A 15,844-nucleotide genomic window follows, 5' to 3' on the forward strand; every position below is an offset into this window, starting at 1 on the left:
TCCTGGTTATTCATCAATGCCTCTACGTTTGATTTTTGTTTTACATTTCGGAGAAAACAGGCCACTATCAGTATTCCAGATGTTGGCTTCCCATGCTGTTATGCAAGTGCTGAATTCCAGGTTTTGGGGACGAGACTTCGGAGGGGAGAAAAGGTGAGTAAAAAGACCCAATATGATGTAGAGGCTGTGTGACACGTGTCTCCAGCATTTACACGCACCCACTCACACTATGGGTGTGTCCATATGAACCCTCATGAATACATATAGCAACAGATAATGCATTGCAGCTTCATGTGAAGGTCACGGGAAACGTCCCACAAAACGCACCTGTGTGATTTCTCACACAGCTTCACTGACCCTCATTGCCATTGGTCCGTCTCCATCCCTGGAGGCCACGACAAACCAATAGGAATGTGCGCTATGTCATTCAGAGCGGGTGTTGCCTGTGGTGGAAAGTTTAAAAGAGTGTGTGTCCTGTTGTCCCTCAGCAGAAGCATCAATCAACATGATCCCCATTGTGCTGGCCTCAGTGTTCATTGCTAGCGGTAAGAACATCTGGCATCCTCTAATTCTGCCTGTAATTGTCTCTGTGCAAGTTTGTGTGAGTGTGTGCCTGCATATTACCACAACGGTGCAAGAACTGCGCAATTCTTTACTGAAAAGAAAAATGATGTAGCTCAAAAGTGATTCTGTTGCTCTTCTGCCTCATGAACCGCCATCTCATGTCCATCACACTCATGTTTATTTCCAGCCCTCGGGTGCGGAGTCCCAGCCATTCAGCCCCTGACCACCCGTGTGGTCAACGGAGTAGATGCCAGGCCCTTCAGCTGGCCTTGGCAGGTATGCTAATATGTACACATCTGTCAGTGTTTTAAGATTTGCTGGCTAACCTTATGGGTGCAGCATCTGCTTATTAGATTCCAGATGCAGTGGTTAGTGAAAATTCTGTAATGAAGTGGTTAATTTAACTATGCCATCCATCTATACTGTATCTGTAATGTTGTTCTTTTTGGTTTCCAGATCTCTCTGCAGTATAACAAGGAGGGTGAATGGAGACACACTTGTGGAGGATCTCTGATTGCTCCCAACTGGGTCTTGACTGCTGCTCACTGCATCAAGTACGAGCAGCAGAGGAGCATGAACACATGAACACAACCACCAGTGCCCACATCAGTCACACACACCTTCTGTTAAATATTCTGTGCTTTTTCTGCAACACCACTAATCCTCGACCCGAAAACCTCAGTTGACCTTGATAGAAATGAGGATTGGGCAAGTCATGAAGTCCAAAGGTTTGCAACCCAATTGTCACACTGATAAAACAGCACACTCCAGGTCATCCTGACCGTAGATCAGTTCGAATCATCTACATGCCACCACATTTAATCATAAAGTCTTCTGTGTGGTTTAGCACGGGTCTCAACAGTCTTTTTCTCTCCCAGCTCCAAATTTTCCTACAGGGTGTATGTGGGCAAATACAACCTGGTGGAGGAAGAGGCTGGCTCCAAGGCCATCCTGCCTGAGAAGATGATTGTTCATGAGAAATGGAATCCCATCTTTGTGGCCTTCGGGTAAGTTCCACCTTACAATGGAAAGGGCAGTCTGTCCGCCGTAAGCCTGCGACACACAGTACATCATAATCCGCCCTGTGTCGAGGTGAAAAAGTGGGCTGATTTTTAAACTCCATTTATTTGCTTCAGTCCAGCTCACGCCTTCAACACACGTTACAGCCTCTTACTATCACGGCATTGTTCAGCCTTAAAGGTGGAGGTGGACTCTCTCCACTGTGGAAAAGTAGAGAGATAAGATTAGCCATTGAGTTGATTTATTCGTATGCACAGACAATAAAAGAATCCAAAAATACCGACTGCACTCAATCTCATTATCTTATCTAGCTTTGTTTATCTCTCTTCTCTGGCTCTGGAGGAAGATTTTAAATTGCTTGTCAGTACAGCCTCATTCCTAAATCTTTCTCTCTCTGTTTCTGTCTGTCACGCAGTAACGACATTGCCCTGATCAAGCTGTCGGAGCCTGTGACTTTGAGTGACCACGTGCAGTTGGGATGCATTCCTCCTGCTGGCACTCTGCTGTCCAACCTCTACCCCTGCTACATCACCGGATGGGGCAGGCTGTACAGTAAGTCCCTGTCTGGGGAAGGCTGGGCTCTGTTTATGACTCCATCACTGTACCTAATTTCAGCTGAGCATGTGTGACACGTCTTCACGTTACTGTGCATTAGGGTGTCCAGCTGGTGTGATGTTTGGATTTATAACCAGCTGTGTGTGATCGGGGTTACCCAGGGAAACCTCCAGAGTTGGGATGAAAATCACATGCATGAGATTTTAGCTAAAACTTTCTGGGGGGGGGATTACTCATAAATTGAAATTTTGGGTCGGACTGTGGATCTGGCGCTTGGGGAAATGCTGTAAAGCAGATTTGACAGACGGCTAGTGTATGTGGATGATGGTAATAGACTCTGTCTGTGTGTTTGTAGCCGGGGGCCCCATTCCTGATAAGCTGCAGCAGGCTTTGATGCCTGTGGCTGACCATGCCACCTGCTCCCAGCCTGACTGGTGGGGTTTCGCTGTCAGGACCTCCATGGTGTGTGCGGGTGGGGATGGAATCGTGGCTGGATGCAACGTAAGTTTGGACTTTATGTGTGTGTTTTTGTTTTTAAATCCCAGTGGGGACTTTAAACTGACTGCACACCAACCCATGGGGAACTCCTGTCAGTGTGTGAGTTTGGTTTGTTTGTGTTTTCAGTTATTTCTTCTTTTTTTTCCCTCTAAATAATTCAGAATTATTAAACTTACATTGGAGAGCTTGTGCAGCCTCCTTACCAGAACACTCTGCTTAATTATGACAGTAATTCGAATGCATCTAGTGTGTTCAAATTAGGGATCCGGGGGATAAGACATCACGCTTATGTGTTGTCTAGCTGCCCAGGAACAGGACAAATGTTTCTTGTGTCTCCCCATTAAACTTGGTGAAACCGTGATTCTGACTGGGAATCTCATAGCTGTGCCTTTCCATTCTACCAGTAACTCCACCAAATGAATAAAACATAAGCTTTCCTCCTCTCTCTCTCTGTGTCCAGGGTGACTCTGGCGGCCCTCTGAACTGTAAGAACGATGCAGGTGTCTGGGAGGTCCACGGCATCACCAGCTTCGTCTCTGGCCTCGGCTGCAACTATGAGAAGAAACCCACCGTCTTCACCAGAGTCTCCGCTTTCAACGACTGGATCAGCCAGGTAAGGGAGGCGCCTTCAGCCGGCTTACAGTAAATGCCGTTTCCTTGTTTAATTTTTCAGCTGCTGACTGAATTATTTGTCTTTTCAGGCTATGATGAACAACTAAAGAAGATGGAGCATCAATAAAAAAAAGAATCAGCTAACTAAATTTGTCTTGTGTGCCGCATGTGTGTTTGAACACCCGCCAGATTTAGCAGACTCTCACATCTAATAAGCACACACCCAGATGAATAGTGAATGAATCCTAAACCCTATTAAGCTCCATTAACTGATTCTGTGCTCTCGTGTGAGTGTCTGGAAATGGAAACCATGTCAACAAATGTCCAGCAGGTGTCCTCATACACTCATGATCGGAGATTGGTTCTGACAGCTTCTTAAAGCAGGACAAAGTGCAGGGTGACCAGTGTTTCCGCCTGAAAACAACAACAGATGCGATACACTGCAAATAGCTCACATAAAATAAGCAAGTGATTCACACAAAATTGTCCATCTACATCATGTCCAATAACACCAAGTTGCATATTGGATGATTAGAGCGAACGCTGTGTGCCGTTAGGAAATAGACCCTTCATATGAAATATGAATCTAATATCCCTGCATGAAACTGACCTCGTTTGTCCCCGTGCCCTCGCTGCAGGAGGACCTTATGAAAACCATCACATTCATCTGAGGAGTCTATCTTTCCTCATGATATCAGCGCTCCGAAAATGAAGACGGCGAACACTGAGATTAACGCTTCTGTCATTTTTTCCCCTCACTGTGATGAGATGAGAGAGTCGGGTGGGGGCAGAATTAAGAAAGAAACTAAATTGCCTCTTCTTTCTTTTTTATCTCACCCTTTCTCCTTTCTCTCTGCCACATTTTCAAGACTCACGCACACTGATAAGTTTTGACAGCGTAATGAAGGTGTGCCAGCGTCTTCTTTGACACGAGAGGCAGTGATCAGACATGACACGTCCTGCGAGAGCAAGTAATAATAACTGTGTGTGTGTGTGTGTGTGTGTGTGTGTGTGTGTGTGTGTGTGTGTGTGTGTGTGTGTGTGTGTGTGTGTGCGTGTGTGCATTGAGAGCAGACAGAGGGAGACACAGGGAGTTTTATTGTGTGTGTGTGATTATCTCAGGCTATATTTGACCGCATTTCTCTGATATGATGAATCACTCTTCTGAAGCAGCTCTCTCCAGAGCATCAGCCTGTGATCACTGATAACTATCCCATCTAAGCTCTCATGTAAGCTACAGGACAAGTGCTGCTCCCTGACTAATTCAGTCTGATTTGGATGAAAAATGAAGGTGTCCACCAATATTGCCTGTCTACATTTCAAGTGCATCCATAAAAATAAACAGAAAGGTCTCACAAGCACTTTGTTTTGTTACCACACTGATAATGTAGCACAGCATGATCATGTAATGCTGAGGGCTATTCATCAAAATTTGATAAAATAACTAGGTTAAAAACGTAATGAAACATTTTAATGTGCCTGACTGTATCATGACATCCCAACTATTAGGCAGGAGCAAAATATGACATATTCTACCTGGTGCTGAAATCATTAGATTGACTAATTATTCAATTATAAGATAGATGTAATAACTAAAGTCAATATAATAACAGTTATTCATAACCATTTCACAAACAGAGCCTGTTAAGATCCAGGATTAATTACACTTTTGGCTCATTTAGTGCTGCATTTAACAACATTTATCAAGCTCCATCATCTGGCGGTCATTACATCGTCAGTCACTGCATTCGTATGTAATCTAAACACTGTACTTCTTGAAGTATTGCCAATACAACATGAGCACCAGTGCAGCACTTGGATCAAACTGTTGCTCTCTGGGTCTGTTTCCTTGCAAAACTTCTTCTTTTTCTGTCTGACGGCTGTGGTGAGGGTGAGAATGAGGCCTCAAAAGAATGCTTTGTCTCAGGCTGAACTCTGTGGGTCAGGGTACCCCACTCACACACACACACACACACACACACACACACACACACACACACACACACACACAAAGAGAGGCAGACAGAGAGCAGAATCCCCCTGGGACACCCTGCTGTTGTGCTGAATACCAACGAGGAGAAAAGGGGGCAACAAGTTTGAAGTTTGTGCAGCTGCTCTTCATCTTCATGCGTCCCGTTTTAAGCCTGTATGAGGCCAAAATACACTGTGCAGTTTGATTTGACAATAATTCATTACAAGGATACAATATTTTGGCTTTTATGACAACCAGTACCAGTTTCTTTTATTCCCCTGTGTTTTTCTTTCTTTCCCAGGCTGAATTTCTTTTACTGTACCTTCACTGACTGCTTGGCTTGTTGCAATGACCTTTCTCACTGTGCAGCAGTGTTGAGCACAGGATCTTCTCAGAGGTGTGAGAGGAAAAGCCCTTGATGGGATGTTCCCAGCGTCCTTGTATAAATAGCACAGTAGTAACAGACTGAGAGAGGGAGAGGGAGGGACGGGTGGCGGAGCGGGGAGGGACTGGGCGATGATGAGCAGTCACAGTGACAGCAGCACCTCCGCTCTGTCGCCCTGCGCCTGTCAGCAGTCACTGGGAACCGGCCGGGACTCCGCCAGCTCCACTTCATTAACAGCCCGGTGCCGGCCGTCCGAGCGCGCTGCTCGGCCACATTGCCGAACGGTCGAGCGGACTCTGCTGACCTACTTGGAGACAAAAGTTCCCGCCTCGCAAGCAATGTGGTGAAGTTGCGGCGCTCGTTTTTGGACATTTCACGTGAACGCGGCGCGCAGCTGAGGCGCACGCGGAGGACGGGACGCATGGACAGCAGAGGGATGAATAAAGGTAGGCTGTTACATGAAACATGTATGTGCTTCAAGTGACACTGCAAATGTAAACAAGTCACATGGAGTCATTTTTGGAGTTTTTCCAACCTCACCTGAAATCTGTACCAAAGAATTTCACGAAACGTTTAGAGAATGAGTTTCGTTTTGTCCTCTCAGGGTTGTTAATCTTTTGTATGGCATTACTTGCTCCCATTAAGACAATTTAAAAATGCCTGTTTTCAAATTGCACATAACATATAATGGTTAATTACAGCAATTAAGATAATAGGACAACCAATAATTAAATGCCTGATTAAGCTCAGCGAGACAACTCACCAACTATGTGGCCATGCTGTTAAATAGTTAAAAGTGTCAGAACTCCAGTTCACAGTGATGTTGTGGCCACGCAGCAGGTGCTGTGAGCTGGGGAGGAAGGGAGGAAGTTCAGTCATATGAGATGCTAGTCTACAGCAAGCTGATGCATTATGCACAAGGACTGTTTTCCATGTAGTCACTACAGGTGTGATTTGAGTGCAGTTGTATGCCTGAGTGCACGGCCCATTTGGCTGTAAAATGAGCATTCATCTGTGCATGTAGGCTTGCATTTGCATCAATTTACATTAGATTGGCTGCATGTGTACACAAAAGGCCTTTATACCAGTCAATGGCACCATTCACAAACAAGCAAATGAGAGCAGAAGCAAGCATGCTGGTTTTTTTCCTGTTGCATGATGCCAGTCTAAAGCTCAACTATTTCCTACAGCCCCAGAGGCGTTACATAACAGACAAATTGTAGTTATCTGTGTATTGATTGTGGCCTCAGGGAGAGTGTGCATGTGTGTCTATGTATGGTTGCGTGTGGCCAGTCAGTCATGTGCTGTTCTGACCTTTGAGCCTGTAAATCTCCCAAAGCAAACATTCAGTCATTCAAATTCAACAGCGAAGTGATTTACTGACACATCGTTTTGCGAATCATGTTGGGCCTCTTCAAACTCAGAGCTGTCGTAGGACTCACCTGTCATGACCAGCGATGCATCAAATTTGCCAGAATCCAAGTGCACAAGTCTCTTTTTGTGTAGTAACAGGACTCACAATTATTTTGCCATCCCGTGTGTGAATTATAACACAATCCCAGTTCATTTTTACTCTAATTTGAGTTGTTTATGCTCTGTTTGAATACATTTGCTTGTTTGCAGTGTGGTCACTAATACAGCAATCTTGTGTTCAGAGGAAATGCATTAATCTTGCAAATGAGAACAAATTATCCTTGTAGCTATTAAAACTTGCACCACGACAATCTACTTTGGGAAGAACGAGTGATGAAAATGTCTTATAATTGATGATAATGAATAACTAGTGGGACTGCTGTGTGTTTTCTTGTTATATGCACTGCTGACTGTCTGAAATCAATATTAGCACGCAGTCCTCTGTTCCATTACATTGCTCGCACTCATTTGATTACTCTCTGTGGCTCACACTCTTCCCTGTCACATCTCTCTGTCCTCTAATAACCTACACATTCCTCGCTTTTGCTCTAATTGAAATTGTAAACTGGATACGCTACATTTGGCGTCACCTGACTTCTCGGAAAAACTTCCTCGGGATGTTTTGGAAATGTTCTGCAAAACAGTGAGGGCAGTTTTATTGACAGCAATCCCAGTTAGTGATTATGAGAGTAATTCTCCCCACAGTGATGCCACCAGCATCCTGAGAGGGACCCATCTGGTGCAAACAGAGACTGACTTCATGCGTTGGAGAGCAGATCAAATGCATCACTGCCACCTACTCTGACTAGGAGCCATCCATCTTTATTTGGCTTGGTCATAAAATGCCTATAAAGGGAAGGATAACTTTGAAATGAGTTCTCAACAGCGAGCTTGGACTGTTGCAGCCCTCAGTTGGAGAGAGGAGGAAATATGTGGTCTCATTAGAAATGCATTAGAGGGAAGGGAGAGAGGTATAGAAGCAAGGAGATGAGCTTGAGTTTTTATCTGTTAAACTCTGAGAGGGAAAATATTCACACTCTCAAACTCGTGCGTCCCTCGCTCTCTCTCTCCCACACACACACAAACACACACCAGTACACCTCAGTGACCCATTTAATATCAGCCACAAAACTGGCAACTCTACATTCCCACGAGATCCTCCTGAAAACACATTACTGCTGAAACTCATTCAAAATAATTCAGAGAGGAAAAGTGCTTACTGGCACCTGCTTTATCAGTTTAATAACTCCATTGCTCCCTGCCTGTATAAATGAAACAAGAGTAAAAATGTGTCGACACAGAACGGCAGCTGAAAGGCACCTTCTTGTCCTGTGGCGCTCTCTTATCACCCACAGGTTATTATACTTAACAAAATCCTCAGAATTTATTTCTCTCTTCACCTGTCTGACACTTTTCTTGTACATTAGAGCTACAGAGATAAATACAAAATGTTCTGCAGTTAAAAAAAGAATAGAAACCCTCACGCGGGTACTGAACATGCGTAGGCTGTTCCATTTATAGCGGCTGCAGGGATTAAACCACCTTGACCCAGTGACTAACTTGTCAGAGAGAAAGTAATCTTTCCTGAGCTGACCTCACTAGTGGACTCAGGAGGCCCACGTGACAGGCAGGTTAACTGTGGCCAAGTATGTCAAGGTGTGTGCGCGCATGTGCTCGGCAAATTAAGTCGGCATTTTCATGTGATGTATTTTCTTCATTTTCAGGGCGAATCTTGGCACCGGATTCAGATTTCACACCCACCTCTGAAATGTGATGTGACCAGAGTGAACCACCCAGTCGACCATGGATCATGATCTGAGGATGGGCCTGTCTGTGTGGGCCATTGTGGCCATCGTCTGTAACTCCGCGGTGGGCGTCCTCATCCTCATCCTCTTCGTCATCCTCTACAAGGCCTGCAAGGTGCCTTCACACCCAGAGAAAGTGCCAGTTTTCACAGCAGAGCCGGATCATAAGAAGGCTGAGCAGAAGTACCTGCTGACTGCAGCCTGATGATGAAGACTTGAGATGTAGACAAAATTCAACTTTGTCCAGTAAGAGGAGATCAAGCAAACGTTGAGTTTCAGAACATTAAGAGACTCTTAGCGATCATCTGTATTTATCTTCCTCTTCAACTTATAACTGTCACTCAGTAACTCCTTTTGTCTCACATACTGTTCACCATCAGCCTCTCATCTACGCCATTCAACGGAGCTCACAGTGAGCTAACTGCGTTAAGAGTTGCGGCAAGACCAACAACAACAACAAGCGCGCCCAATCCTCTTATCTCTGCTGTGCGTCGCTGGGACTGTCCATCTGTCAGTCTGTTTGCTTTGCTCTACACAGGCAAGCCATGATCTCCTCCACTCATCCTTTCTTTTTCACCCGTCCATACGAGACAGCTGAGAGGCTGTGGAGGAGAAACAGCAAAAACTCAATGGATTGTAAAGGGAAAGTTTGGGGTGACGGGTTTAGTTGAGAGTTACGTGTAAGAGGTAAAGAGGAAAAAGTACATGGCTCTGCGTTTGCCAGCTGCAGCCTAAAGGATGGCAACGACAGAGCTGCAGACACGACATGTAGAAACCGAAAGCCTGAAAGAGACAGCAAAGAGAGAGATGCTGCTGGGGGAAAAAGTGTGTGAGAGTCAAGACAGGGCGGAGAAGGAGGCAGACAGAGATAAAGGGCAGATATTTGGCGGGGATGATAAAGTGCAGAGGAAGAATCGGGCTTTGATGTGTTGTTTACAGGGAGGGAGCTCGAGGCCCCTGTTTGACAGTCTCCTCGTTTGACACACGAGCTTCCACCGATCCGACTCCCATGGGATTAAAAGCAAAAGCAAAAATGTTACCCGTGTCCCGGTGTGCCTCTCTTTCATTTTGTGAGCTCCTGTAAAGACTGAATAAGATATTTATAGACAGCCTTCACCAGAAATGACAGAGTGAACGCTCACAGTCTCACAGCAACGCGTGAGAATGGTGTTTATTGGAGTGAACGTGCTGCAGCTAACGCACCAACTGTGTGATACCAATATTGTCTAAAGGACGGAAGAAGCATGGGATACATGAGTGTCATTATAATTATATCTCCACGTCATCAGAATAAAATGTGCTGCATTCCAGTACACAGCTTTGTCTTACATATGCTTTTTTTATTATTATTATTAATGAAAGGGCTCATGACAGAAACGCTCTTTATTTTGTGTTGAAATCTAATCTCAGGTATGAGTTAAAGAGGTAAAAATATGCTGATTTGATTTTCCGTGCAGCACTTTTTGCTCTGCTTGATTTGTGGGATATTTCTGTGCAGCTTCCATGTAACGATGAACGGTGATATGTACCGAGATGAGTAGTTGTTTAAATGAAATAAAACAAATTTAAGACATTGGTATTTGATAAATCATTGAAATCAGGCTGCAGCTTCTTATGCGTGAATATAATTGAATAACTTGGGACTACAACTGGTGGTGATCAGTATTTTTTATTTTCATGGATTCAATGATCAATCAAAGAATAATCAACAGAATAACTGATGCTGAAAATAGTCATTTGTTGCAGCTCTACACTTTATAAATAGCTATTGTTTCACCGTGGCAGTTACCATTATGTCTATATCTCATGGTAATGACGGTTTATTTATTCTTCTCACAATAAACTGATTCACTCTCGTGTATAATAATGTGGTCCACAGTTGATATTGCCATGCCTCTTCGGTGTGAATTAGTGCTAATGGTCCTCCCAATTCTTTAAATTAACTGTTGCTTCAGCTTCCTGCAATTATCAGTGAGGCACACACTGATCTCAACTGTGACCCACATCCTGTTGTTGGCCAAAAGTCACATTTATCTGGTAACCGCGATCCAGCATCATTCGAGGGGGAACGTCTGAATGTGATAACTGCTGCTGTTTTCTAATAATAAAAATAATAATAAGCATACTGAGGACTTTTGCTTTTGATACTTGAAGTACATTTTGCATAAGTGCAGAATTTTTTACTTTCTAATGGAGTATTTGTAATGCAATGTACTTTTACTTGTGTAAAGTATCTGAATACCTCTTTGACCACTTCACAAAGGCAGGCGATTGGTTGTCGCTGACATCATTCCTGTGAACTACTCATGAAATTGTCAGAGCCATGGATTTATCACAGATCTTATGATATGAGAACTGTGTCTTGTTGTTTGTTTGCAGTGGAGATATATCAGCTGAATGTGGAATGAGTGTGTGTGACTCAAACGGAGTGTATGAATACATGTATGCACAAGCATAAAACAGTGGTTTATAGCACGTATGAGACAGATGGTTAGGGTCTTTGGTGGGCTGTTGATTTGAAATTTATCTCTACGGCTGTCTACTGCTTGTTCCCCTTCTGTTTATCTGCCTGCCAGTTTATCTCTCTCTCTCTCTCTCTCTCTCTCTCTCTCTCTCTCTCTCATTTACTGTTTTCCTCTTGTTTGTTTCTTTAATCCCATATAACCACGCCAGTGCCAGACACATGCAAACTGGCAAGCACACATCCAGTGATCTACTCCACTGCGAGCTGTGTGGATGTGGAGGTCAGCAAGCTCTGACTCGCACACTATTTGAACCACTGAACTGATCTCTCCTGTTTTTCAACTCTAGATCTACCTTTTGAGAGAGCTGAAGGAGTTTGTCAATGGATCCCCTGTGATACTAACACTCAATAAGAATCCATCATTCATCTGCTCTCCTGCCCATCACTCTTCCATTGATCCCTCCGCCTCAGACTGGATGTTTGCTGAGAGTTCATCCAGCGGAGATTAGACATGGTTACTCGGCCCTGCGTCCATCGCTCCATCCCTTCATCTCAGAGAACGCATTATGCAGCAGCAAAGCAATTTCCCAGGTCTTCCAGTGGTAGCTGAAATGGAAGAGGGTAGCTGAGCTCAGTGTAGTGTTATATAATGAACAGGACAAATATTAAAGAGAGATTACTAATAAACATACGAGGGGCCAGTAATCTGCAGCCCCATCTGCACTGCTGGAGGGGTTGCATAACCCACATCAGCCCAGACTGAGTCACGGCCAGTCTGTGTGTGTGTGTGTGTGTGTGTGTGTGTGTGTGTGTGTGTGTGTGTGTGTGTGTGTGTGTGTGTGTGTGTGTGTGTGTGTGTGTGTGTGTGTGTGTGTTAACTAAGGGATCAAATGTTAATCTATGTTTTGGACACTACATGCCCAAAATGTGTGGGACTTTTTGAAATAGTTGAATTTTATGCAATCTAAAATTTAATTTAGTGTCTTCAATATAAAGCATTTCAAGTGTGTGTGTGTGCGTGTGTGTGTGTGTGCATGTGTGTGTGTGTATGGCTGTGTGTTACTCATGTTGTGAGGACATATATCTGTCTACAAGGCATGTTGTTGGGACTTGTCTTCCTTATGAGGACCAAACGGCTTAACATAGATCATTGTGTGTGTGTGTGTGTGTGTGTGTGTGTGTGTGTGTGTGTGTGTGTGTGTGTGTGCGTGCGTGTGCGTGTGCGTGTGTGTGTGTGTGTGTGTGTGTGTGTGTGTGTGTGTGTGTGTGTGTGAAATGGAGAGAGACACGGAGGGAATCTGTAAGTGTTGCTCTGAGGCTGTCTGAGGTTAAGTATGAATTTATGCAGTACTGTGCAGGTATCTTCGCTCAAGAGTGATGTAAAGAAAGAAGAGATGTGTGTGTGTGTGTGTGTGTGTGTTGATATCTTACTGTCCTTGACTATGAATAATTAATGACAAAATTCTAATCAGACTTAATCATTTCTTTATAACAGGACCCCTATAGAGTCATGAACATTCATTACAGTTACACGCACGCATGCAGACGCTGTTTATTTATCAATTTTGACAACAGTGCAGCTCTGATATCACAAATCATTATAATTCAGCATAATTTAGTCAGTATGGATTTTTATTCTGTCAACAGAGGTCCAATTATGATATGAAACAAGTTGAAATAATGATGGTGATCGGAGAAGCATCAGTATGTCAGGAAAACACAGTGAGGTATGCAGTGAGATATAAGAGAGAATCAGAATTTGTAATTTTTTCCCCCCTCAGAGTTCCTCTTAACAGCCCAGTATCTCACATTTCCCAGACACGTAAATGCTGACCTCCAGATAAGCTCCTATAGTCATATATAATGCATATACAAAAGCACAGGTATGGACCTCAAACTGTTTTCATTTAGCAGCCTGAACACTCAATGACCTATTTGACCCTTCACACATCTCATTGTCATTCATCCTCCATCCAGCCTGTGTCCCTCCTCTGCTGTAGAATTAGACTGCCACCTGCTGGCTCTACCTTGAATTGTGCGCTCCCTCACGTTGGGCCCACTTGGCTGCAGCAGCTGCTGATCCACTGCCAACACCCGTCGCCATTATTGTGCAGCAGAGCGTGCTATTGCTGCTCTCTGCTGGTATTTCCAGGGAAGGACAATGTGCATTCAGACGTGTCAGTGACTTTCAGTGAGAACAAGTCACTACACCAGGGATGCTTTTCTGTTAAGAGCCAGGGGTTGTGTTCTTTTCTCCAGAATGTATAATTAATGTGCTCCATGATGGTCATTTGACGGTTTGATTGAGTGTGTGTTTAAAGTTGTGATGATGTCCATTCCTCTTTCCAAAGTGTGTGGTCATCCAGGAACAGTTAAAAGCATATTGTGCTCAACTATGATTTAAAATAGAAGACTTAATTAGTTTTTTAATTAATTTGCAGACCTGTAATGTGGAGGATAATTGTTACCTGGGGTGGAAACTCTACAGGGATATACAGGGAATGGACAGAAATCTTATGTTTGTGAGCTCGATGGTCATTTTCCAGGCAGCATTTCCTGTGATTCAGGGGTGAAAATATGCCCTATTTAAGACCTGCATTCAGAATCTCACCTGAGTACAAATACAGAAGTGTTATCAGTGAAATGTGCTTAAAGTGTCAAGAGTAAAAACACTCATCATGCAGCAGAAAAGCTCCTGTCAGACTTATCTTATTATTGGCATTTAAGTCGGTCGAGGTGAAGCTTAATCAAACTATTTTATCTATGGCTGAGCAGTTTGTTCTGCAACAGTGGTTTGTATTTTCTAAGATAATTGTATTTATCAAATAATTATAGCTGTCAAATAAATATTTTGGACTAAAATGTATTTTCCTCGGAAATGCAGTAGAGAAGAAGTATAAAGTGGAAGTGCTCAAGTATTGAAGTAAAGACTTTGACCTTTATGAAAAAAAAAAACATAAGATCACCTCATGACATACACACAATGTGGTGGACTAAACCCAACAGTATAATAAATAAATAAGGGTCATTCCACCAAGAACAGCAACAACATAAACAACTGCTCAGACATGAAGGCATCAGCAAAGGTTTGGAATGATAATAATAAAAATAATTCACATTGAGCATGTAGTGGAGTAGTTTTAAGTGTAAAGTTACATTACACCACTGCAGAAGTTGTTTTCATTGTATTACTGTTGCTCTTATTGTGCAAATTACCTATTTTTAAAGATCTTGTACCAAAATTGATCATTTAACGTTATCAATTACAAGGTCACGGCTGTAGATTTAATCACACCGCACAGTCTGGTTGTGTTTATTTAGTTATTTATTTATTGTTTCTTAAACCCACTAACACGTGCCCAGCAAGTGTTGTTTACCTTGTTCATAGCCAGTGGAGAAGAGGCGCTCTGCATCAGTAAAATACTGCAATATAAAAATACTCCATTGCTCCACTGGTCCTGCATTCAAAATTACTCAAGTTAAACTACAGAAGTATCACAAAAAAATGTAAATAATCAATAAAAGCTCTCATAATTCCCAGTCACCAGTTTCAGGAGTGATATATTGTAATGTGTATTATGTATTAATATTATTACTGATGAACAGAGGCAGCACTTTAAAGTTGTAGCTAGTTGAGTTGCTTGTTGTGTAATAAATCATGTTATTAGCTGATCATACGTGAAGTTTGAATGTATAAAAGTCAGTAGAGCTGTTGGTTAAGTGTGGTGGAGTAAAAATACAATATTTCCCTCTGAAATGTAGTGAAGTAGAAGTGTAAAGCATACTCACTGTATAAGTATATTTAAATTATGATTAATTGTACTTGAGTAAATGTACTCAGTATCTTTTCACCTCAGTTCATAGCAAACCAGATGCTGACTGATGCCTTGAGTCAGAAAGCTGTCATGTTCTGCAGCTCTGTGATTAAAGTCATATAAAGTAAGTGACTGCAGTTATTCAGCCGGAAACTGAAGATTTTACATAATATAATGCAACACTGTTTTGTCCCTGATCAATTAATTTCTGGCGCTACAATTAATTGGATCCAAGATGTTCATTTGATTAATTTACTCATTTCTAATTAGTGTGAAGACAAGTCTGTTAATTGACTTTGGGGATGATGGGTTGTGGAGTGGTCTGCCTTTGGTCATTCTTGTATTTTTACAATAAACGAATATCTTGAGTATCAACGGGTCCGCAAAGGCTCCAGCTGAAGTTAAACGAATTACATGAACGTGTGTCAGGATACAGACAGATTTATTTCGTTTTTGAGGCTGTGACAGCGGAGATCACCTGAACCTCTGGCTTCATTCATTCATTTACATTTGGTTTGAGGGTCATCACCTACTCCAGAGGTGCATAAGAGAAAGAAAAATACACATTTGAGAAACAAAAACAACAAAATGCCACATCCATAAGTAGTTTTATTGATATGATGTTGATTATAGGTCTTTAAACTCAATTACACTGACTGTCTATTACTCACATTGCCTTGGACCACTTTGGTCCTCTTCAAAAGGCCCCTTCTGGGTCCCCGGACCCTAGCTTGGGATACC

General features: G+C 42.9%; 1 protein-coding gene across 1 annotated transcript; it reads left to right on the plus strand.

Annotated features, from left to right (window-relative positions):
• Nucleotides 1–346: 346 nt before the first annotated feature.
• Nucleotides 347–10,390, plus strand: ela3l (elastase 3 like). Its single transcript, XM_070964883.1, has 9 exons — nt 347–545; nt 752–840; nt 1,021–1,118; nt 1,443–1,571; nt 2,000–2,136; nt 2,495–2,640; nt 3,098–3,250; nt 5,795–6,052; nt 8,744–10,390. Exons 1-8 carry the CDS (start codon nt 506–508, stop codon nt 5,951–5,953), a joined length of 951 nt encoding a protein of 316 aa, XP_070820984.1. The 5' UTR covers nt 347–505; the 3' UTR covers nt 5,954–6,052; nt 8,744–10,390.
• Nucleotides 10,391–15,844: the final 5,454 nt, after the last annotated feature.

Source organism: Chaetodon trifascialis, chromosome 6 (genome assembly GCF_039877785.1).
Source record: "Chaetodon trifascialis isolate fChaTrf1 chromosome 6, fChaTrf1.hap1, whole genome shotgun sequence".
In the NCBI taxonomy this organism is placed as follows: domain Eukaryota; kingdom Metazoa; phylum Chordata; class Actinopteri; order Chaetodontiformes; family Chaetodontidae; genus Chaetodon; species Chaetodon trifascialis.